Source organism: Bombus vancouverensis, chromosome 16 (genome assembly GCF_051014615.1).
Source record: "Bombus vancouverensis nearcticus chromosome 16, iyBomVanc1_principal, whole genome shotgun sequence".
Taxonomy (NCBI): domain Eukaryota; kingdom Metazoa; phylum Arthropoda; class Insecta; order Hymenoptera; family Apidae; genus Bombus; species Bombus vancouverensis.
Genome location: NC_134926.1, coordinates 6,273,271 through 6,297,116, shown reverse-complemented (window position 1 = coordinate 6,297,116; position 23,846 = coordinate 6,273,271). Strand labels below are relative to the sequence as shown.

General features: G+C 34.3%; 5 protein-coding genes across 11 annotated transcripts; 3 read left to right on the top strand and 2 right to left on the bottom strand.

The window, feature by feature from the left end:
- The first annotated feature begins 369 nt into the window (after positions 1-369).
- pea (ATP-dependent RNA helicase pea) lies at positions 370-5,127 on the top strand. Its single transcript, XM_033329795.2, has 12 exons — positions 370-611; positions 810-895; positions 976-1,722; positions 1,796-2,037; positions 2,115-2,419; positions 2,501-2,930; positions 2,994-3,252; positions 3,322-3,812; positions 3,902-4,234; positions 4,295-4,498; positions 4,575-4,755; positions 4,828-5,127. Exons 1-12 carry the CDS (start codon positions 518-520, stop codon positions 5,047-5,049), a joined length of 3,594 nt encoding a protein of 1,197 aa, XP_033185686.1. The 5' UTR covers positions 370-517; the 3' UTR covers positions 5,050-5,127.
- Positions 5,023-8,581, bottom strand: LOC117154643 (dnaJ homolog subfamily C member 1). Its single transcript, XM_033329812.2, has 7 exons — positions 8,180-8,581; positions 7,996-8,097; positions 7,133-7,351; positions 6,815-7,059; positions 6,420-6,714; positions 6,129-6,347; positions 5,023-6,056 (listed from the first exon to the last, which is right to left on the bottom strand). Exons 1-7 carry the CDS (start codon positions 8,327-8,329, stop codon positions 5,991-5,993), a joined length of 1,296 nt encoding a protein of 431 aa, XP_033185703.1. The 5' UTR covers positions 8,330-8,581; the 3' UTR covers positions 5,023-5,990.
- A 718-nt stretch (positions 8,582-9,299) lies between these two features.
- On the top strand, positions 9,300-14,160 carry LOC117154644 (leucine-rich repeat flightless-interacting protein 2). 5 transcript variants are annotated; one of them, XM_076625327.1, is made up of 10 exons: positions 9,300-9,662; positions 9,927-10,198; positions 10,651-10,837; positions 11,335-11,461; positions 11,535-11,674; positions 11,776-12,039; positions 12,118-12,259; positions 12,338-12,463; positions 12,576-12,790; positions 12,876-14,160. In XM_076625327.1, the coding sequence occupies exons 3-10, from the start codon at positions 10,754-10,756 to the stop codon at positions 12,984-12,986; spliced, it is 1,209 nt and encodes a 402-aa protein (XP_076481442.1). In that variant the 5' UTR covers positions 9,300-9,662; positions 9,927-10,198; positions 10,651-10,753; the 3' UTR covers positions 12,987-14,160. The 5 variants fall into 5 exon arrangements, with proteins under 5 accessions (XP_076481442.1, XP_033185705.1, XP_033185704.1 ...); XM_033329814.2 differs by having other exon boundaries at positions 9,927-10,227; XM_033329813.2 differs by lacking the exon at positions 9,927-10,198.
- Positions 10,880-17,683, bottom strand: LOC117154640 (uncharacterized). Of its 2 annotated transcripts, XM_076625322.1 has the most exons (4): positions 17,585-17,683; positions 16,978-17,203; positions 14,649-16,900; positions 10,880-11,057 (listed from the first exon to the last, which is right to left on the bottom strand). In XM_076625322.1, the coding sequence occupies exon 3, from the start codon at positions 16,834-16,836 to the stop codon at positions 14,695-14,697; it is 2,142 nt and encodes a 713-aa protein (XP_076481437.1). In that variant the 5' UTR covers positions 16,837-16,900; positions 16,978-17,203; positions 17,585-17,683; the 3' UTR covers positions 10,880-11,057; positions 14,649-14,694. The 2 variants fall into 2 exon arrangements, with proteins under 2 accessions (XP_076481437.1, XP_033185696.2); XM_033329805.2 differs by lacking the exon at positions 10,880-11,057 and having other exon boundaries at positions 14,172-16,900.
- On the top strand, positions 17,658-23,556 carry LOC117154637 (sorting nexin-13). Of its 2 annotated transcripts, none has more exons than XM_033329797.2 (10): positions 17,658-17,798; positions 18,417-18,529; positions 18,602-18,701; positions 18,774-18,860; positions 18,989-19,113; positions 19,185-19,746; positions 19,814-21,379; positions 21,602-21,790; positions 21,874-22,088; positions 22,166-23,556. In XM_033329797.2, the coding sequence occupies exons 2-10, from the start codon at positions 18,417-18,419 to the stop codon at positions 22,494-22,496; spliced, it is 3,288 nt and encodes a 1,095-aa protein (XP_033185688.1). In that variant the 5' UTR covers positions 17,658-17,798; the 3' UTR covers positions 22,497-23,556. The 2 variants fall into 2 exon arrangements, with proteins under 2 accessions (XP_033185688.1, XP_033185689.1); XM_033329798.2 differs by lacking the exon at positions 17,658-17,798 and adding an exon at positions 18,152-18,291.
- Positions 23,557-23,846: the final 290 nt, after the last annotated feature.

Here is a 23,846-nt window from a genome sequence, read left to right as displayed (position 1 = left end):
TACAAGAATCTATAAAATTAGAGATCTGCCCTGTTTGGTTGTACGCTGACATATACAAGAATCTATGTATTTAAATTTTAAGTTAGAGCATTGACTAAGAATACGATAGTTGTATATTCGGCTGTGGTTCCTTTATGTTAGAGTACTATTCCGAGAACAACCAGAACTGCTCATAAGCGTAAGCATTTTCATTTTCTCTCTGGTAATACATGTTCAGTTTATTTTCTGCAGCTAAAATATTTTATTACTGATAAGTGTTAAAGTTATTTCCTACAACAAAATTTTTTTATTACTGACACTTGTTAAAGACATTTCCTGCATAATAATGATAATAACATAGTTCCAAATGCTTCCGTAATGTTTTTATGGCAAATTTTATGCTTCATAACGCATGTACATTGATTCCAAGCATAATTTCACGAAAGAATGGTTTGAATTGAAATTTCCAATATCATGTATTAATTTATTTGTTTCAAATACTTAGTATTGGTATAAGCAGATAAGTGAAAGCACGAAAATGGATGAAGTTGCAAAGCTCGAACACCTGTCTTTGGTTTCGAAAATATGCACGGAATTGGAAAATCACTTAGGGCTAAATGACAAAGATTTGGGTATGGAATATAATTTTATTTATATTAATAAAAACACAGATTTTGTTACTCTAATACAAACATATCCTATGTTCTCTTAATTCTCATAAAGTCTCTCATTGTTTACATTTTGTTGTTGACTACATTATATATAAACTATATTTAATTATTAATTATATTACATTATTATAATTATAAATTATATTCTCTCTCCTACAGCTGAATTCATAATCCATTTGGCAGAGAAAAATGATACATTTGATAAATTTAAAAAAGTTCTCATTGAAAATGGTGCTGAATTTTCTGTAAGTAATTTATGAAGCTTATCCTTTTATCCCTTTGTTCCTTTATCTAGCTGCATTGTAACGTTCAATTATTCATTTAGGAATCTTTTATGGCCAATTTGCTAAGAATAATACAACATATGAAGCCAACTAAATTGGAGGAGAAATCATTGAAACCTCCGACAAAGCAAGATGAACTAGCTCAAAAATTCCCTGCCCTAGCACTGCCAAATGAGGAACCAAAAATTGTGGATGAAAAAGAACTCAAAGACGATGATATAGTCAGCAGTGCTATGGCAAGTTTGGAGGAACTAGCACCATCAAAAAAGTCTAACAAAGAAGATAGCAAGAAAGAGAACCAATCAATCGATAATAATGATAAGAAGAACAAACACACAAGAAGAAGTAGATCAAGAGATAGAAGAAGACACAGATCACGTTCATCAGGTCGCAGAGACAGAAGGCATAGGTCTAGATCTCGTTCAAGGTCACGAGATCGTTCAAGATCCAGAGATAGAAGACGTCACAGGTCCAGAGATCGTAAAAGATCTAGATCACGAGACAGAAAATTTCATAGGGACAAATATTCCAATAAACTTGATCGATCTAGATCGCGATCTGTAGAAGAACTTTCCATGGATCCAGAAGTAGGCAAGATCTATTCAGGCAAAGTAGCTAATATCGTACCTTTTGGTTGTTTTGTTCAATTGGAGGGTTTGAAACGAAGGTGGGAAGGGCTTGTTCATATCTCACAATTAAGAAGGGAAGGAAGAGTCGCCAGTGCTAGCGATGTAGTATCTAGGGGTCAGAAGGTGCTCGTGAAAGTCCTCAATATTGGTGGACAAAAGGTATACAAACTTATAAAATGAAGTAAATATATTTTTAAATAGATTTAGGGCTTTACTAATTGAGTTTTAATAGGTTTCTTTAAGTATGAAGGATGTTGATCAGGAAACCGGCAGGGATCTAAATCCTGTTGTGGCTGTTACCAAAACTGAAGAAGATGAGAAACATTTGAGAAATCCAGATAGGCCTACTTCCTTGTTAGAACTCCAGGGTAATTGGGACGAGGACGAAACTTATTCTAGAAAACGTGTGCAGAGATTGTCTTCTCCAGAAAAGTGGGAAATTAAACAAATGCTTGCCGCATCTTGTATCGATAGGTATTACTAAAATTAATTAAATAATTAAATTTCTTGATGTAGTAACTTCATTGTTTGAACTTTACCTTTTTCTATAGGAGTGAATTGCCAGAATTCGATACCGAAACGGGAATCCTCCCACGAGAAGACGATGAAGAAGAAGACGTTGAAATAGAGTTAGTGGAAGAAGAGCCACCATTTTTACATGGCCACGGAAGAGCTCTTGGAGACTTAAGTCCTGTTCGTATAGTAAAAAATCCTGATGGTTCTTTAGCGCAAGCTGCAATGATGCAGAGTGCTTTAGCAAAGGAAAGGAGGGAACAAAAAATGTTGCAAAGAGAACAGGAAATGGATTCTGTTCCAACAGGACTGAACAAAAATTGGATTGACCCTCTACCAGAAGGTAATTTTTTTATTTCTACATACACTTAAAAACTTTTTAATATAAAATACTTTAACAATACAGTTTTTATAAATTGTATAGCTGAAAGTAGAACATTAGCTGCGAACATGCGTGGAATCGGCCTTCAAACACAGGATTTGCCCGAGTGGAAGAAACACGTGATAGGAGGAAAAAAGTCTTCCTTTGGAAAGAAAACAAATTTAACTCTTCTTGAACAGCGTCAGAGCTTACCAATATATAAACTCAGGGATGATTTAGTTAAAGCTGTGACGGATAATCAAATTTTAATCGTAATTGGAGAAACAGGATCAGGAAAGACCACGCAAATTACACAGTATTTAGCAGAAGCAGGGTTCACAGCCCGTGGAAAGATCGGCTGTACTCAACCTAGAAGAGTGGCTGCCATGTCAGTTGCCAAAAGAGTGGCGGAAGAATTCGGTTGTCGTTTAGGACAAGAAGTTGGCTACACGATTCGTTTTGAAGACTGTACTGGTCCAGAAACCAACATAAAGTAAGTAATACGTTCTTCAGTTGCATAGATACAAATATTCAATATTAATGTTCAATTTTGTAGGTATATGACTGATGGTATGTTGCTAAGAGAATGTCTCATGGATTTGGATTTGAAGACATACTCTGTAATTATGTTGGATGAGGCACATGAACGTACCATTCACACGGACGTTCTTTTTGGATTGCTGAAACAAGCTGTAGGGAGGAGGCCAGATTTAAAGCTAATCGTTACAAGTGCAACTTTGGATGCTGTCAAATTTTCACAATACTTTTTTGAAGCACCGATCTTCACTATTCCTGGTAGAACATTCGAAGTTGAAGTAAGTGATTCAAATCTATGTTTAAAAGTTTTTATAACTGAAAGTATTAATTGAAATTATTTTAAACAGGTCATGTACACCAAAGAACCAGAAACAGACTATCTGGATGCCGCACTGATAACAGTAATGCAGATACATTTGAGAGAACCTCCAGGAGACATACTTCTATTCCTAACTGGTCAAGAAGAAATCGACACAGCTTGTGAAATTTTATACGAACGTATGAAATCTTTAGGTCCTGATGTTCCAGAGTTAATCATTTTGCCCGTGTATTCGGCGCTTCCTTCGGAGATGCAGACGAGAATATTTGAACCAGCTCCACCTGGTTCCAGAAAAGTGGTAATAGCCACCAATATAGCGGAAACTAGTTTGACTATCGATGGAATTTATTACGTAGTTGATCCAGGATTTGTGAAACAGAAGGTCTATAATTCTAAAACTGGAATGGATAGTCTTATAGTAACACCAATAAGTCAAGCAGCTGCGAAACAAAGAGCAGGGAGGGCTGGCAGAACTGGTCCAGGAAAATGTTATAGACTTTATACTGAAAGGGCTTATAGGTATTTGGCTTAAAATTTACAAATACTTTGAAATACTCTATATTTGAAAATATGCAACAAATAAACTATTTAATTATAATTCTTTCTAGGGACGAAATGCTTCCGACGCCGGTTCCAGAAATCCAACGTACTAATTTAGCAACCACGGTATTACAATTAAAGACTATGGGCATCAATGATCTATTACACTTTGATTTTATGGATGCTCCACCTGTCGAATCGCTGATTATGGCTTTGGAATCTCTACACAGCTTAAGTGCATTAGATAACGAAGGTTTGTTAACCAGATTAGGAAGAAGGATGGCAGAGTTTCCTCTAGAACCTAATTTATCTAAAATGCTTATTATGAGCGTACATCTTCAATGCTCTGATGAGATATTGACCATCGTCAGCATGTTATCTGTTCAGAACGTCTTCTACAGGTAAGAAATGATATCGGACGAGAATCGCGAACGAATGTTTAATTTTTGTAATTTTTCTAGACCGAAAGATAAGCAAGCTTTAGCAGATCAAAAGAAAGCAAAATTCAACCAACCGGAGGGCGATCATTTAACTCTGTTGGCAGTTTATAACTCCTGGAGAAATAATAAATTTAGTAATGCATGGTGTTATGAAAATTTTGTGCAAATTAGAACTTTAAAACGCGCTCAGGATGTTCGGAAACAACTATTAGGTATAATGGACAGGTAATTATCAGTTTATTTGTAAATACAATTTTTTAATATCTAATAAGATAAACTAATTATTTATTTGGCTTATCAGACACAAATTGGACGTAGTATCTGCGGGTAAAAACACTGTAAGAATTCAGAAAGCTGTTTGTTCTGGTTTCTTCAGAAACGCCGCAAAGAAAGATCCTCAAGAAGGATATAGAACCTTGGTAGATAGCCAAGTTGTCTACATTCATCCAAGTAGCGCGTTATTTAACAGACAACCGGAATGGGTAAGTCAATGAAGGTTAGAAACGTAATTATAAAAGATACATATGACCAATTTTTTCTTTCATTTTCTATAGGTAATTTATCATGAATTGGTCCAAACTACAAAAGAATACATGAGGGAAGTGACAACTATAGATCCAAAATGGTTAGTAGAGTTTGCGCCAGCATTTTTCAAATTTAGCGATCCGACCAAACTTAGCAAGTTTAAGAAGAACCAAAGATTGGAACCACTTTATAATAAGTACGAAGAACCGAACGCTTGGCGAATATCAAGGGTTCGAAGAAGACGTAATTAAAATGTTTATTATACAATCTGTAAATAGTATTTTGTACAGTCATTATTTAAAAACTAACCAATAAATAGCTCGGATATACTAGTTGTTTTCTTCACTTCACTTCTTTGCGTATGATACAAAATTAAATATTAGTTACACAAAATGTTGCTTTCCATTTAGACAATTATAAAATATGTTCGACGTTGAAATTGTAATAGTAGTTCTCTATGCTTATATGTATTTATAATTTCTTAAGTAAAGTAAATTACGCAGAATAATTCGTGGGCAATTATCTCGTCCATTGCAAATTTATAGCCTTTTAAATATTTACACTCATAATGCAAGAACAGGGCCCACTGTTTTACTTTATAGTATAACTCCTGGGTTAGATCTCGAAAAATATTTAAGACGGAATTTGTTTGTACTAGTTTTAACAAGTACAATACAAGTAACTTAGTTTTCAGAGTCTAATATCGACTATATTAATATAGTTCATCTATATATGTAAGTTATATTAATGGTAAAGTAAAATGTGTTATACACTTTGGCATGATTACTTTTTACAATTTGTTTTCAAAGCTAAAACGATACGGCGTATCAGTCTCAGAGAACAGGAAAGTATTTAATTATCATATCTCTTGTCAGTCTTTTCCTCTGAATTAGTTATTAAATTTATTAAATAAATACATTCTCCACAAACATTTAATAATAAAATGATGTAGGAGTAATTGTTCTTTTTCGTGTATAAAGTTTCTTTTTTTTCTTAATTATTCTTAATGCGTCATCCTTGTATAAGAGTACTTTTAAGAAATCTTTAATTCACTTTGTAAAGCTTGTACAACAGCTGTGAAATATGTATCATCTTAAGATCGAAAATTATGTTTTTCTTTCATTTTTCTTTTTTGGACTTGATTGGCATTGGACTATACTTTTTGTCGAAGGAACATCTTGTACATGGCAGGCTATTGAGTATGTTGTTTCTTTTTGACTAATTCCACCAATTGTCTATACCTTGCTTGGCATTCATCCTTTGGAACGCAATATCGATTATATTAAACATACGTTTGAAAAATTCGTTGTAATATATCTATATACGATACCTTGCTCTTTCCTTCAACGCATTTTGCGATTTTCTCCCATCTATCTATTGATGTGCCTTTAGGATATTTTATAAGAGCCGCTTCTAGAGCTCTTTGTTGTTCTTGACTCCATTCGCTAACGCTTTCTACATTCTCGGCACGAGTCTTTATCTTTTTTGAACGTTCTTCTATAACAGTCTCCTCTGTAGACGAACCGGGTTTTAATCCTTCGTCTTTTATCTAGCAAGTACCAAAAAATTATTCATCAAGAAGTTAGAATTAGAATCTATAAAAAACAGATTAGAAAATAACCTTTTTCGCCATATGTGTAACTTCGGTAACTGTACGGTTCATCGCGTCTGCAATTTTATCCCACCTCTCTGATGTACCACTGGGATACTTCTTCACGAGTTTTATTAATTCTAGTATGTCATCATCAGTCCATAATCCCCCAGAAAAAGCAGGTTTCTGATAAACGTGATTCGTTTGATCTTTCTTAAACACCTCTTTAACGCCATTACCGCTTCTTTCTTGCGGAGTGAAACCAGTTCTGCGTCTCCTCGTACGAGATGTGAATTCTGGTTCTGGTTGTTCGTTTTCTTGCATTCTGAAACAGGTCGTATAAATAAATTCTAAGCATACCTAATGGAAGGAAAATGTTTGGTGGCAAATAATACGTTTCATTTGAATATCACAGCTTTACTCACAATGCTTCTTCTTCTTTTTGCTTTTTCCTACGTTTTCTTTCTTCCAGTATAGTATTCATTACACGCACGATATCAGGTATGGACAACGTAAAAGCTATTATCCATCTTGGAAATTGAAAGGGGAGAGTGTTCCAAATAGTTGGTGTAGGAATTTTCTCCAAAATGTCTGCCAAATCCGGCACATCCATCTTCCCTTTCTTATTCTTTTTTTGCATTTTCTGAAGTTTACTGCCCAAAACTTGTTCCTGCAACATACATTATGATAAATAGGCAAAGCAATTTAACTTCCATTAGTTTTGAGTAGTTTTTCTTACATACATATGTATATCTTTTTTCGAAATATGCGGCCCACGCAACTACATATTGTCCGATGGTAATCAGTAAAAATAAAATTATTCCTAATTCTACAAGTCCCATTTTCCGCACATGGCGGTAATAATACACGGCTGATCGCCAGTTTGGCAATCCATTAACTAGAACATTGTCGTATCGCTGACGTTTCGCAGGATCTTTCAGAATATCATAAACAGCGACTAACTGGAAATGAGAGGAGGGTGGTGAAAAAATACTAAATTTATTTCCCTTCAGACACTGAAAATTCTAATCAGGCATCATTTTTTATATAAAGTATCTAAGTACAAATCAGGTATCATAAAAATATAATCATTTATAGCAAATGTGATGGGAAAGTTGTAAGTTGAAAGATGAAGTTGACATTGCCTCAAAAAGTAAATTGAATTTTTCTAACTTTAAGTGATCACAATTTTGAAATTAATGCAAGAAGTACAAAAATTCAAATAGTATTTTGTAGAAGAAAGTCAATATTTATATAGTATGAAAAAATATATTGCTTAAATTGCTAATTAATTGTAATAAAATACAACTATTTAAGATAACGTATTATGATCAAAATATTCCATAAAATATGGTTCTAATTATATTATAACTTCTAAAATAAGTTGGAATATATTTATTGTGTATCAGAACATACTGTTAACTTCATCTATATTTTCTAACCTTCACACCATATTTGCCATAAATGATTGTATTTTTATGATACTTATAGGACTTATAGGATGATGAATTAGAATTTTAGGTACCCAAAGGAGTAGAAATTAGGCATTTTTTGTCCTTTATCATTCGAAATGTTTATTTCAGAATTAGGACGATCTGTTACTTACTTTCCTAAACTGCTGTTCTGCATCTTCTGCAGGATTTTTATCCGGATGCAACTGCAGTGACAATCGTCTGAAAGCTTTTTTAATTTCCGAAGCATTTGCGGCCTGAAAAATTAATTCATCAACTATTTGTTTTTCATTTAGAAAATTAATTATGTAAATAAGGACAATAAAAAACGAGATAAACCTGGGGGACACCAAGCACTTCGTAGAAATTTTGATTGACCTCCTCGACAACATCAAATACTTCCAATTCGTCATTGTCCCAAGCATTTGTGACACCATATACATCGAAAAAGTATAAAATTCGAAAGATCAGTAATAATGACACTCTCATTTTTTTTATTCGCTAAGTATGTACATTCATATCCGTTGAAAAGTTCCTCCTTTTTTTATTCTAGCGCGTTAGTCACTGAAACACTATGCTATAATCATTATTTCACTCGAATTAAATCGATCTTCCGCTAACCAAAGTATGAAATATGTTAAAATGCTAAGTGCCACATCGCAAATTCAAGTGAGGTTAGATTATGGAAACGTAGGCCGTGTGTATTAAACGCGTCGACGACTGACGATATATAGGAAAAAAATAGAATTTGAACTTGTGTTAGTGTATCTGTTGCACTTAACCAAAGGGTTATTTTCAATTCGCGATTTTATGATCGTCAATCTACTTTATCAATCGAGGTTACCTATAAAAGATTTTTAGTTTTTTAAATCATTTCTGATTCTGTATCCAAAATTTTACATTGAAACAAAATTATAGAACCTTTTGAAACATCATCTTCAATTTCACAACTCAAACTGTCTATTAATACTCAAATTCATTCATCTAAAAATGTGCTATATAACATGTGAGAGAATAATTAAAGATTAAATTCAACAAACTGATTGTATGAAAAGGATTATTTTAAGTAATTTTGTTCCATGTGTTAATGCAAGTAATCCGTTTAATCTTGATTACCTGGAACAATATGTGCAACAAAGTTGCTTAAGATAAGCAAGATTACGGTTTATAAGTTACCTATATAATATATGTATATAGAAATGTCCATGCTGATATAAAAGATGAAGTCAAATTTATTGAACTGGTTGTATGAAAAGGATTAGTTTAGACAAGTTTCTTCTGCATATTAAACCAAATAATTCATTTAATCTTACGTAACTAGAACAATATGTACAACAAATTTGCTTAAGATAAGCAAGATTACGATTTGTAAGAGACTGTATTGCCGATAGGAATACTAACGTTAGCGCTATAATATACAGATGACTCCACCAATTTCGGTGATTCGAGGCGCGGCGCACAGTGTGCTTTTGCATTCGCATGCATCACCATCCAGGCTATTCGATCGAAAAATGTGTCTTCCGCTATATTTAAGTGCGACTGCACGCACTGTTTTTACAAGCTTTCGCCTATAGGAGGTAGAAGGTTTGACCGTGAAGTCGCGTGAGCTTAATTTGCAACGATAACTTGGAAAATTCCATGGAACCGTGAATCAACTGAACGGAAACCGCACCGAGTTAATTCCCTGGCCGCAGATGGTCATCGTGGCTCACTCTTCCGATTTCCATTGATTGTATTTATAGTGTCCTCCAGTTTATTTTTGCATGCGGCTCCTTTGAGAAAAAGATGCGCCTATCCGCTGGCTGACAGCGTTTCTCGCGTCGTAAGTCCCTTTAACCATAGGATTTTTAACATTTAGGAGAAGTCGTAGTTGTACAGAGAGAAAAAAGAAATCGAAAGAAAAAGAGAGAGAGAGAAAGAGAGGGAGAAAGAGAGAGAGAGAGAAAAAAGACGATTGACGACTACAGTAAGGTCTTATTTGCATGTATTCGGACTGACGTTATGTGTGGGTGTGCAAGTCTATTTAATATATATTGTTGAACGTACGAACTCGATTGCTAGACTCTTTATTTCGTTTCTGTTCTAGATTCGTGATCCTGTGTCTCATTCGTTGTTGTCGTCTTCGTCGTCGTCGTCGTCGTCGTCACTGACTTAACGACGAACGCGATTTTTTTATGGGGGAATCATTTGACGCGTTATAGCACAATAAAAGTGATCCGAACAAATACATTATTAGATCCCACTATGGAGATGTTATTCTTAGCGTGAAAACGTTGTAACGTTAGAACGACGGAAGACCGTTTTTACCTGTGCTAGATTCTTTTTACAATTCTATTTTGAACCTTCACATGTCGCCGGGTATTGTTAACCTATAATTCGTTGAAAAAGTACGAAGTTTCTCCTTTTGCAGCCTCTAGTTTCAAAATTTTCTAATTTTTGAATATCGATATTCAGTAATTTTTCCTTTTGAGTCGTTTAAAATATTCAGAGTGATAACCGTTCCATTATCTATTCGTCGTCATTGTCTACATATAAAGCATTTTTGTTGCATAATGAGTAATTATTAGCAGTCTGTAACACCACTAAATTATTCTTTGCAACAGTTAAGGCATTATCAGAATGAGTTGTTATTACGAATGAATATCCTTGCAATGTTTGAACGTTAACGCTTCATTTATGTCTGGTTGCATTGCAAACATCATTCTCCCATCTGTACAGTATATTCAATTGGTCATAATGCGTCTATTAATCATGCTTTAAATCATGCTCACATATTTCTAGCTCTAGCATATTGTCCCTTTGTCCTTTAGTGTGGTGGTTTGTCTTCTTGTACGGTGAAGGACGTGGATCTGCCTAGCAAAAGTCTGCCTGATATTCAAGCAAAATACACATATTAAAGCATTGAATACTGAAATGGAGTCTGCTATAGCTGGACGTAGGCGGACAACCGCACGACATTCAGCAGAGGATCAGGCTCTCGATCAGATAGCCAAGGAGGTATGGCTTGATTATTTTATAATAATGTAACAGAGTGGAGTTTATGAAAAAGATGATATTAAGAACTTTATAATTGTTATATTATTTCAAAATTGTATTCGTTGCCTTAACAGGAAATAAAATAAGATAGTATTGTTGCTATAAGTGTGCTTGACCTTCGGTACTTAAATGTGTGCATGTTTGTAGTAGGTGGGGTTTATATCTTCCTTGATAAGTTTATCTGTAAACCAGAATGTGTAGAGACAATTACTAAATAAGTGAGATATTATATATAGTACATGTCACAAGTATTATTCTAATTAATATTTTATCTTTTAATTGTGACTAAATTAAAGTAAGTATTTGTTGATCTAAATTGATATCAGGATCTCGCATGTTATTTTTAATATCATGTGTCTAATACAGTGTTTCTATATCATGTGTCAATGTGTTAATAATAAATTGAATGTGAAACTATGTTTTTGGTAACAGGATGGATTTACCGTACATACTTTCAGGCAGAAGCTAGATTAGCTGCTAGAAGACAGGCAAGAGCGGAAGCTAGAGAAATACGAATGCGGGAGTTAGAAAGACAACAGAAAGAGGCAGAGGAAAATGCAGATAGGGTGTACGACATGTGTTCAGGTATCTATCCAAAAAAATTAATTCTACATAGAATGTTAGAAACGAAAAACACATTATTTTCGCAATTTTTCAGCTGATGTGAATAGAACAATGAGAGTAACACCTGATTCTGTGAGGTCGTCGCGTCTCCTCACGAATTCTAACAATTTCCAATCCAGTCGAAGATCTTCTGAAGATTCACTGGAAGATGCTGGCCTAAGCAGAGACCTCAGGGTACTAATATTTTTATCTTGCAATTCATATTAGGATAAAAAACACCATGTGTTCGTTTATTTAAATATGTACAAGCCTTCCTCCGAATTTTTCCTTTGTAGTTAGAATTGAAAGAATTTGAAGAAAAATTTAGAAAGGCGATGATAGCCAATGCTCAGTTAGACAATGAAAAATCTTCGTATGCTTATCAAGTCGATCTATTGAAAGACAAATTGGAGGAACTAGAGGAGACAGTTGCACAACTTCGTAGGGAACTTAGAGAAAAGAATCGCGAATCTGAGCAGTTAAAAAGACTCAGTCAAACATTGAAAGACGAGTTAGATGTATGCCATGCACAATTAATAGAAAGAGATGCGCTTATACAAGTAAGTAAGCGATAATCTCAAATAAATATGTCGTACTTTTTATTTTAATTCTGTAATTAAAAACTAAAATTATTTTAGGAAAACGGTTTAGTTATTGTCGACGATGAAGGAAGTGAAAACGAAGATAATGAAATTGAGAACGGTCCACGTCCAAGACGAAGAGTACTAGTCAGTACAGAAGCAGCAGAATTATTGCAAAACGCTGGAAAGGGTTCACTAGGTATGCGCAATTATAAAAGATAAAGAATATTTTTGAAATAAAAAGATATATGAGAGAATGTTTTATCATAAATCATAGATGTCCGGCTGAGAAAATTTGCTTCTGAAAAAAAAGAATTGCAAGATGAGATACGACATCTTAGATTGGAACTAGAGGAGACAAGAAATCGTATTAGGTCCGAAAGATCGCCTGGTTCAGTATTAGGTTTGTATACCTACTATAAAATACACCGTACTTATATTACAGCATATTATAAAATTTCCTTTTATATTGTTTAGTGTATCTATAATTATATTTCATTAATTGTTTCTTCTAGGTTGCTTATCAGACTCCGAAGATGTGCAACGTGAAGCAAACAAGCTTTTGGCCGATTACAAGTTTAAGCTTCAAAAAGCTGAACAAGATATGTCTACTTTGCAAGCTACTGTAGCCAGGCTAGAAAGTCAAGTAATACGTTATAAGTCAGCAGCAGAGGCATCTGAAAAAGCGGAGGATGAACTGAAAGTAGAAAAGAGAAAGTTACAAAGAGAAGTAAGCGAAAACTCTCTGCGAATTTTAATCCTTTGTAATTTGAACATTCTCGCCAGATAAATCAGAAAAAATCTGTTTCTTATAGGTCAGAGAGACTCAAGGCCGTGTAGAAGAACTGGAAACGGCAAATTCTCATTTACAGAGGCGATTGGATAAACTTAAAAACGCAAAATCCGCTCTGTTGAAAGAGCTTTGACGGGACGACTTCTTGGGGTCTGTACAATGAGTCTGCCATTTTTCGATTCACTGGGAACCGTGTGCCGATGTTGCCTCACACAACATGAGATACTACTTAACGCATTGAAATATAATTTATGCGAACGGAACACGTACATATAGTAATCGTTACGCGGATTTTACCATGATTTTAATTGATTTTTAATTGTACAATACTGCATACAAGTATGGCATTCCAAAATGGCCACCGCTGTGCAATGGTCTATTGGGATGCCATATTTGGATTAATTATACGCTAAACTGCTGTGAAAAGAAGTCGCTGTTTTATATTCAACACGTTCTTTTCTTTCATTAATTTTTTTTTTTTTAACACTAACAATTATTCTGCATTTCTTAGTAAAAGAAAGAAAAAAAGAAAAAAACGAAGAAAAAGAAGTAACAGCCTTTTCAATGCATTTCAAACACCGAATATTTTTTCGTTAATTTTGCGAACAGTTATGGAGTCGATTCGTAATATGTATATTATTTTGAGGAAAAATATTCTGACTCGTGTATTATAAATGGAATTAAATATTTTCCATGCCTTTATTTTTTGAGGCACAATCTTTCATGTTACTTTAGTTTTTGCTCATTGGAGCTACTGCGATGGAAACTTGAAGATAACCGTATAATAGTTATTCAGAATAATTTATGATATACGGGTCAATTAAAACATTGCGTACGTCAATGAGTGTAATTTTTGTGTTACATCGAATAATTTATAAACGATATTTCTACAGATACAAAATATTTATAACTTCTACGAGAACCGTGTTAATAGTTAAAGCTAGAATTTCGAATGGAAGCAACCAATCTACAATATTCATTTTCTACTATCGATCGTCTACTGTGAAATCTTGATAAACGTTTTTAATTTTTTATATCGTATTGTCGTATCTAAAAAATCGATATTAGATTGTATGCCAAATAGAATGATAAAGATAACTGGAACATCTGAAATTGATGGAAGAAAAAATATTCCTGCTGATTGTGGTGTTAAAGTTGTTAATGATAGCATTTTTAATCGATTGAATTGTCTCCAGAACTGAACTTTTTATTCCTCTGACTGATGTGAAGCAAAAGAAAGTAGATGTATGATAGTGTGGTCTTTGTACATTCGAAATAAATTAAACTATGTTGTTGAAGCTATATAATATTCTTGGTATATAAATTTATTATATATATTTTATGTGATATAAAAGAGAAGTACTAAAAATGTCATTTACATCCTTATCAATTAGAGATATATCTGAAAAAAGTAATCCAGCAAATCAAAGAAATAATGAAATAACATCTTGTTTATGTCATAGTTAGCTAATACAAGTTATTTTCGAATTTATGGCGAATCATGAAATATTTAATTACATTCAATCGTCATTTCGAAGTGTAAATATGTATAAATTGTTTAGTTTTCTTTTTAATTTGTTTTTTAGCATTTAAATTATCTAAACGGTAAAAATAAAAATTTTCAGTTTTAGACACAAAATTACAAAAAAAAATACAGCTTTTTTATTGTGATTCGAAGCTCGATTGCACCATTCTCCATAAAAAAATTACTTTATTATGATACCGTATATGAGAGTTCAAATATTTCCTACAACTCAAAGAAGTATTACCTAACAAATCATGTCGTGTTACTTACATATAGTCAATACATAATTAACTTGTATATTGTATGTTGATTAAAATTAAGAAACGGCTTTTGCTTTGTTTCTAATTCCCAATGCAGGACTTTGTGGATTGGTTATAGGCTTGGTTGATTTTACAATATTTATAGGTTTATATACTGGCATTGGTCTAGCTTTCACCTCTGCCATTTTGCGCAACTCTGCTCTTTCCATTTTTTCTTTCAATAATTTATTCTTTTCTTCCTGCATTTTCTTTGCTCCAAATTCCTGTTCCCTCTTCTTGATTTTGTCATCAAATTCGTTCCTTTTTTGAGCTCTTTTCATTGTATTTAATTCAACTTTACCAACCTTGTTCTGGACATTGTTTAATTTTTTATTTTTGGTATCTATTAAGCTTGTGCTGGTTCTATTTATTGTCACCTTCTTTCTAGTGCTTATGTCCGTTAATGTATTGTTCATAACATTAGGCTGCTTATTTTCTTGGTTACTGTAACTTTTTATTTGTCTGGTTCCAAGTTCCTTAGAGCCACTTACCTTGTCCTTGCTTCGTATATTATCTTTAGATAAACCATGAATCACAACAGGTTTAAAGCTTGGAACAGGATTGGCATGGAATACTCTAGCCTTTTTATCCTGTTCCTCCAACTGCTTAATAAATTCTTCTTTCTTCTTAGCAAGAAATTTGTTTCTTTCTTCAAAACTAAATGGACATGTAGCTATTGTTCTCCTTTTTGAACTCTGCTCTTTAACTGTATTTGTTGGCTTTAGAAATTTAGGTGCGGGTCTTGCATGAAACTCTGTCTTTACTTTATTTACTTCCTGAGTGTGACAATTTTTCAGTTTTTCTTCCTTTCTTATCTGAAATTCCTTGTTGTGAGTGTTAGAATTGAATTTTGTGTCCTTTGTGTTATCTGCAACAACTTCTACACAGGGATTTCCCTTCTTAGAGGAAACACTTGAGCTACTGGTGGAAGGAGTGATGGGAACAATCTTTTTGTGTTCCTTGGCATTTGTATTCTGTTGCAAATTTAGGGATGGTCCTGCTGTATGACGTATTCTCTTAGACTGAGTCAAATGAAACTCTTCCGTAACTGTAGTTGGTTTTTTAGGCACTTTTTTCAACACTGACCGACCCTTTAAGATATTAATTGGTACAGGATTTGCTTTGATTTGATGCTTCTTCATTTCTTCAAACTCCAACTCTTCTCTTTCTTGCTGACTCAAGATATTACCTCTTCTCCTTCTCTGTTTGCATCTTAATGCAGGAGAAACTGGATAAGTAAGCTTCATCGGTAATCGTTTCAATTTCATCAATGGACCAGGCTTCATATCCTTGTTACTGAGAGTACGGAATCTCTGAGGTGTTCCATTTTGGAACTTAGAAATCGCCTCTGCTAAACTTACGAACTGATTTGAACGTTTTCGATTCTTTATCATCTTTGTTATACCATATTGACAAGTAAGTACCTTTGGTTGTGATTTACCCAATGAGTGTCGTTTTTTATTAAATAAATTAGATTCTCTTTTTGAAAGTGATACAATTTTATAAGATAATCTCTTCTCTGAAAGATTATCTTTTGCTGAAGTATCAACTTTTGATTTTATTACTAATTTATCTTTATTTTTTGCAAATGCAGTTTGTAAAGTACTTTTCTTTTCCATATTATTTGCCTGAACATCTTTCAATGAAGACTTACCAAGAATTGTGTTCTTTGCCTGTAACATGCGCTGCTTAATCCTCTCAGGCACATCCTTCTTAATTTTATGATTTGCCATTGATACTTTAAATTCAGTGGTCAGATCTGTTATTGGTATATTCCATGTCTGATGAATTTTGCTGGACCTTTCATCTAGCTTTAAGTCTTTCATAGCTCTGTCTAATTGATGATCTTCCTTAACTTTCTCTATAGAATGCATTTTATTTTCATGAGGTATAAAATATGCTATATTACAATGTGCAGGAGTTTGTGGTTCTAAACTGTCATCAAACTTTGTTTCATTGATAGATTGCTCAGTTCTGCTTTCTTGCGTATGTGAGGAAGATGGAGTGGAATCAATGGTAGATTTCAAAAATATTTGAGGATCGTGCACCTCGTGTTCTTTTTCGAAATAACTATCACAACAAACCTGAGGACTACATGTAAAATCTGCCCACTGTGGAGCACAACAGTTCTCCATCATATCAAAAAAATTTGAATTCATGGATTAAATTTTCAAATAAGTATTACAACAAACTACCGTAAGGTGGATATTATTCAAACACAATCTACAAAAAAAGCGCGAGGATAATAAAAAAAACTTAGAAACGTTATTCTATTTGTATATGTTAAAGTTTATAGGTACCTTTGGAATAAGTAGCAAGCACTTAAGCTGCAATTTTTACACGATTTCGTGTAATTAAACGTTTACCTGGTCCAGTAGTTCTTTCACAATTCTTTAAATAACTAATTCTATAAAAAAAACTTCTTTCCAGGATATTTACTTTTCAAACACCGAAAATCCTGGTAACTGGTCAACGTAGACGTTGACGAATTTAAGTTTGAAATTTTTTGACCTTCCATCTAATTGGCTGGAAATAATGTACATAATATAAAAGTTAAAGATCTCTATTATTCCTATAAGAATTTTGTTCGTTATTGTATGTTAAGGTTGGCAATATTAGTATATAGTGACTTAACGCTCCATGACTGTTACATGAAAAGGTGCCACAGAACATGACAACTGCGCATCTTACTGCGCAGAATAATTTTTCCGCGGAAAAACAAAAAAAGGTGAGACATGGGCAAAACAGTTCGAAAGGAAAGGAAGATTTGAAGTAGCATTTTGAATCGTTTTTATCTTCCTATATTTTATTTTGTTCACTCTTAACTAGATAGGATATTTGATGAATTTATTACTCGAGTTAAGATTTTCGTGAGTCACTATAAATTATAAAGAATTAAGTAATTACGTAGGACGTATAAAGTTGGCGCGCGGAAGCGCCCCTAACATCCACATACGGAATTAACCAGACATGTCGTCGGACGTATTTGCTGGATTAATGTTCGCCTGCAAAGATGTAAATAAACTGTTGGTTAGCTGACCAGTTTCGTGCGATGAATCGTACGAGGACCGCAATATGTGCGTAGCTGTATGTACACGACCGTTTATCCGGCAATCCAAAGGTAGGGGCCCAAGAATGGCGCCCGCGCGTGTGCAATGATCGACTTTACTGTAGCAGACGGAACATATTGCTTCGTCGACGTTTATTTCTGTTTTGATGTGCGCAAATTCTTTACTGGGCACGCACTGGTTCATCAAATAATTCTGCTCCAACATTTCTATCAAAGTTATTTCTGTCCCATGAAATTTCCATTTTGGGAGATCCTCCACAATCTCTTGTCACTATCTATTCTCCTGTCTATTTACTCAAACGTGGACTTCCGATTTGTGATGCAAACGTCAATGTGACAATTGTTGAATGATACACTATAATATGGTATCACTATCAAATCTATTCGATAAGTTAAAGTGGAGAGTGACATTTGAGTGAAACTTAATGTGTCCAGTAAGAATTCATAAAAATTCTTTATGAAAACCCAATCTCGCGATAATGCGAGAAGAGAACTATATTTCACGTCCGATCATTGATAAGGACCATCGAATAGGAAATTTCCAGTAATGTATATTCTTTTTCGATTATCTTGAATCAGAAGTTATTATTAAACTTTCTTGTAATACTGCCATCTTATTCTTACATCTTCTTTGCTAATGACCATTTAACCAGCTTCGCATTTTTGCAGATGAACGTTCCACTATATGGACTTCTTGGAGTTGCGGCTGCTCTACTCATATATATTATTGGAATTGGAATGATCCTGAAGCTGTTTATTTGTCTGCTAGCCTTAATTTTAGGGTATGATTCACTTGCTTTTAAGATCTTGATATTGGAAGCATTGATATTTCTATCCATTTAATTTTGTTGTAGAATAATCACATGTATATATAGAACATATGGTGCAAATCTTGACAATGCAGTTAAGTCTGAAAGGGAAGACTTAAACAAGAAGACTGAAAAGTTACGGCAGGTGAATACACATTAAACAATACGATTGGATTGATTACCATGGTGCTTAAAGATGCATTTCTTTTTGTTTCAGTATATTCTAGATCTATCCACCCAGAAGATGACCTTTACTTTAGATAGAAGAATCACTGGGAGCCGTATTATTGACGAATCCCTGCAAGTACATAGTCGATTTAAGAACTTTTATTGCCTTTGTGTACCCCAACATGAAATATATTATATAGTATATAATAATATATAATATGTATAATAAGAGTAACATACGATTTGCGACTTCCCCCTATATAGGAAATACTAGATTTCGTTATCAGAGATTATGTGGAACCATGGTACAGCATTATTACAGACGACGAGGAGTTTATATATTCTGTTCGGGACACTGCTCAGAAAATAGCAATCAACATTGCAAATCGGTACATAAAGCATACAATTCGATAAATCTTTTTTGCTTCATTCCCTTTTAAGAAAATCATCTTTTCATTAGGGTGAAAGGTGTAGATTGGGTACCATACTTAACCACGCGCCTCGTGGACGATGCAGCTTCCCATGTTAGGCTCTATCGACAGGCAAGAGCGAGGATAAAACAGCTTCGAGCCAAGAAACTGCAGAAAGGTAGTGCCAGTTCAAGCACTTCCAGTGGCACACCTAAGAAGACACCCACGCATAGACGAAATAAAAGTGAAACGGACGTCTCTTGGTATTCCCAGTCTAAGTTCTACATTCCCAATTTATCTTCCCTCACGGAACCAATCGAAAATAACGAAGAGAAAGAAGAGGAATCGCTGGAAAAGATATTTTTCGACCTGGAGGTGCAAATGGAGAACGATTTAATCTGCAGGGACCTGGTGTGCACTAATAGCACTCAGGAACTTGAATTTTTGGGAGAGATATCTGAAATTCTATTATATCTTGTATTACCAAAAGGAGACTTCGATTGTTTGACTGTAAGATTTATTTTAAGGGAGTTATTAGTGAATGTGATTATTAAACCATTGTTGGATCTATTCTCTGATCCTGATTATATTAATCAGGCGTGTATATGGCTGGTAAGTATATTATAAGATTGTTTTAAACAGCAGGGAACGAATTATGCTTATAATTTTGCATTTTCAGTGCGCTAAAGAAGGTGGCTTACCCAGCGATGTGTTTTTAACGGTGATCAGAGTGACGGATAGCTTAGATGAATTAACGGCGACGAAAAATATAGTTTGTAAAGAAATAGCTCATCTTCGTTCTAAGGATTCTGGAGGAGAGGATGATCTGTCGGTGAAACAACAATTGAATAGTTTACTCTATGTAAAGAAGATTTTGGAAACCAGGATTATCGGGATGCAGGAGGGACTAGAGTCAGAGACCGACTTAATTGGTACTCAGCCTGATTGGAACAGGCTACTGATGCCTGGACAGAAATTAGTGAATTTACCCCTAGATGAGCTATTGAAGAATAATATCGCGTTGAGTTACTTCATCGACTACATGACCTCCATAAATGCAGAATCGTACCTGTTCTTTTATCTAAATATCTATGGCTGGAGGGTATCGGCAGAGCAACAGATATCCAACATAGAATTGCAGAAGTTGCACGCGGCTCAAGCAACTCCTAGTCTCATAGGTACCAAGCGTAAAAATACAGATCTGGAAAATTTAAAGGAAGCAGCTATCAAAATCTATCAGCAGTACCTTAGTGACAAGGCATCTCCAAAGTTACAACTGGACGATGCCTTGGTAAAGACTTTGTTAACCAGAATAAAAACTGAGTCTGTGAAAGAAATATGGTTCGACGATCTTAGAGCTTGTTGCTACGAAAAATTACAAAACGAGGATCGATTTCTGCCGGGTTTTAAAAGATCTAAGGCTTACGTAAAACTTCTCGCGGAATTGGATCTTTTGAAAGATCCAACATCTGAAGAAGATACAAAATCTTTGGATAGTATCAGTTTGTCGAGTACGAATAACGAACTGGAGACTTTGGATGAGATGTCTGAAATATACAAAACCGAGGATACTAAACCGGCTGAATTAAAAGATAGTAAATCGAAATCTAACTCTTCGACGAGTTTGGCCAGTATCGTGGAGCCAAACGAGGACAAACCGGTTGAATCAGATTCTTCGATCAACATTAGAACCATGAAGAGTATAAGGAAGGCAATTAGCATTGATACGGACCACATTAGCGAGGGTAAAGATGTCTCTTTCTATCTGGAATCGAATTCAGAACAATTTGTCAAATTAGATGAGAACACTTATGATCAGAATGCCATTAAGAAGTTGCAACAGGGAAAATTCGAAATTACGGCCAAGATTATCGAGACTGGAATAGTTAATGATCGTGGGAAAACTTATGGTATCTACGCAGTAGCCGTGACCAAGAATTACGATTCAGGTTATCAAGAGAAGTGGCACATTTATAGGAGATACTCTGATTTTTACAATCTTCATCAAAAGATTAAAGAAAAATACTACGATTTGGCGAAAATTCCTTTTCCAGCGAAGAAGGCTTTCCATAATATGGAAAGAACCGTTTTGGAAAGAAGAATGTTGATGTTGAATGCCTGGTTGCATCAATTAACGAAACCAGCTGTCGTCGAAGGACATATGGGTTTACAGAATTTGTTACTGAACTTTTTGGAGCAGGGCGATTACGATAAAGGTGTTACCGGTGGACAGATATCTAAAACGGTAATTATAATTATTATACAGGGTGTTTTAGTCAACTGGAACAAGCGGTGTCTTTAAATCAATTGAAAATAGAAAAAAATATAAGAATTTTGTATTAAATGATAATAGTAATTAAATGCATGATATTTTATTTAAAGAGTTCTGTTTGTCTGGTACACTCTGTATATACGAGTAAGATTGTAAGAGGATTATACAAGGTATTTAATCCTCGATTTAATACAGATAGATACTCTGATGAATCCATTGAAAACGTCAATGAAAACAGTAACTCAGGCAGTGAAAACTATGCCGGATAATATGCTAAATACGGTAGATGGAGTTATGGACAATATAAGTAAATTTTTTGGCAATCCAAAGAAACCCAATGCCTTCTATGAGAACACCAAAGTTAGTGCTAGTCTGGATGTGGAGGTGCTTATTTGCCTTTTAGATCAGTATGTAGTAACCACATGGTATTTAAATATGTAGCACATTTTAATTTCATTTTATTTTAGACCAACGACAACATTCCCTTACGAATAATGCTACTATTGATGGATGAAATCTTCGACTTAAAAGTGAGAAACCAATGGCTCAGACGACGAATAATAACGTTACTCAGGCAGATCATTCGCACTATGTTTGGCGACATAGTAAATCGAAGAATAGTCGAGTACGTTTCCCTATTAACGAGTCCAGCCAGGGTAGCTGGTTACTTAAAATTATTTAAGTAAGTAACCCTATATTTTGTCGGAATTTGTTGGAATTAACTAATTAACGTTATTTACTAATTATTCGACTGTACAGGAACAGTTTCTGGCCAAACGGAATTAAAGCCGAAAAGAAACCACCCAGGGATGCAGAAACGAAGAACAGGACAAGGGTAGCAGCCAAGGTTGCACTTCTATCCTGTCTTTCGGATGAATTGAAACATATCATTGGTAGTGAAACAACCAGGAGAGGCCTTCTGAGAGTGTTTGAGTTGTTCCAGCGACCTGTGCTCAACAGAAGACTTCTGTACGCACTTCTAGAAGGAATTGTAGAGACTCTGTTCCCTCAGAACAACTTGGTGGACATTTTCCGAAAACTCTACTCGGTTTCACCAAGGTTACAACAAAGAAATTTTCAGAAAACATAAGATCTGATAATTCTATTCAGCGTATTTTGGAGTTAGGAACGCCTATGAATCTCTTCATCGAATACTATCTGCACCAAAGACTTTGAACAGAATAGTGAAATGGAGGATGACTGTTTACCAGCTCTTGAGTTGATTTCTCAAAAATGAATGAGAGGAGAAATCATATTGTCGAGTAAATATTTTATAGAGGGAGTTAGGGGAACCAATACTCATGCCTATAAATTTTATCTATAGATGAATTGTAAAATACAAAGGACGAATTTCCTTAATCGATGCTCAACTGGAAGATTACCTAAAAACTCGTTAGGGGTAAAGTGATTATGTACATTATTATCTCGAGCAGCCAATTTAATTGCAATAAACAAGAGAAGAAAAGATGGAAGTAGTCATTTTTCAAACTGGGAACAATTTGAAAGTTCTGTAGAGAAAAAGAATTTCTAAATCATACTCTCAATTTCTATTAATATGTATATTCGAATAAAATAAGCGCAGTAATCCAGTGGCCAAATAAGTCTAATAAACTATTTACACGAATTAATTCGAGCACTTTAATCGAGTTTTGCTGGTAGGTTACGGAACGTTTCACAAATCTCTCGAATATCTCGTAGAGACACGCGTATTTAAGAAGATTATGCATTCCAATTTGCATTTTAGCAATGTACTTCATAAAAGAACACTTTTTACACGTGTACTAGAAGACCAACTTTTTCATGATGGTGTTATTCTTTAATGTACAAATCGTCGCGAAAATACAATACTTAATTCGCCGAAAGATCTTCAATGTATCGTGCCATTTCAAACCTACACGTAGCAAAGACAAAAGCAAGTAAAACCAAGTTTCTATTTATTCGAATCTCTTTGAAGAATTTCTTCGGACAGCTATAAGTTTGTAAAATCTTAATTTAATTCCCCTGTCGTTAACGAATGTAATTATTCTTAACGATAGTGTAAAATTGTTGTAAATGTCGTACAATTGTATATATACATGAACGTTATTTCTATCGTGTTGAAACGCCATATCTGTCATCGTTTACTTATTATTAAAGGAATTGTTTATAAATCGATACTATTTATTCTCTTCTCACATTCCTACCTTTTCTCTTTATAGAAAAATTATGGGGGTTCATATCTACTACATTCTCAGAAAGATTCAGTAAGCCTCAATCTTTTTTCCACCTAAAAATAAAAATATATTTTTTCTCTAAAACATATATAATTTTTCAAATTAGATTAAAACAAAATTAATATTTTTCCAAGAACGAGGATAAACATTTTGCATGAAAAAGAATTGCAAGGATAGAGTGAGATTTATCGTATGGTAACTCTTACGCAAAGTCGGAAGTTTCCAAG

Excerpts from the sequence above, each read along its gene's own strand:
- pea (XM_033329795.2), top strand. The coding sequence starts at position 518 with ATGGATGAAGTTGCAAAGCTCGAACACCTGTCTTTGGTTTCGAAAATA. Across the intron at positions 896-975 it reads AAAATGGTGCTGAATTTTCT|GAATCTTTTATGGCCAATTT; the intron begins GTAAGTAATTTA and ends TTATTCATTTAG. Across the intron at positions 2,038-2,114 it reads GCCGCATCTTGTATCGATAG|GAGTGAATTGCCAGAATTCG; the intron begins GTATTACTAAAA and ends CTTTTTCTATAG.
- LOC117154643 (XM_033329812.2), bottom strand. The coding sequence starts at position 8,329 with ATGAGAGTGTCATTATTACTGATCTTTCGAATTTTATACTTTTTCGAT. Across the intron at positions 7,060-7,132 it reads TCGAAAAAAGATATACATAT|GAACAAGTTTTGGGCAGTAA; the intron begins GTATGTAAGAAA and ends TGTATGTTGCAG. Across the intron at positions 6,348-6,419 it reads TTACACATATGGCGAAAAAG|ATAAAAGACGAAGGATTAAA; the intron begins GTTATTTTCTAA and ends GGTACTTGCTAG.
- LOC117154644 (XM_033329813.2), top strand. The coding sequence starts at position 10,754 with ATGGAGTCTGCTATAGCTGGACGTAGGCGGACAACCGCACGACATTCA. Across the intron at positions 12,040-12,117 it reads AAAGAGATGCGCTTATACAA|GAAAACGGTTTAGTTATTGT; the intron begins GTAAGTAAGCGA and ends AAATTATTTTAG. Across the intron at positions 12,464-12,575 it reads ATCGCCTGGTTCAGTATTAG|GTTGCTTATCAGACTCCGAA; the intron begins GTTTGTATACCT and ends TGTTTCTTCTAG.
- LOC117154640 (XM_076625322.1), bottom strand. The coding sequence starts at position 16,836 with ATGAATTCAAATTTTTTTGATATGATGGAGAACTGTTGTGCTCCACAG.
- LOC117154637 (XM_033329797.2), top strand. The coding sequence starts at position 18,417 with ATGAACGTTCCACTATATGGACTTCTTGGAGTTGCGGCTGCTCTACTC. Across the intron at positions 19,114-19,184 it reads GCAATCAACATTGCAAATCG|GGTGAAAGGTGTAGATTGGG; the intron begins GTACATAAAGCA and ends TCTTTTCATTAG. Across the intron at positions 19,747-19,813 it reads ATCAGGCGTGTATATGGCTG|TGCGCTAAAGAAGGTGGCTT; the intron begins GTAAGTATATTA and ends TTGCATTTTCAG.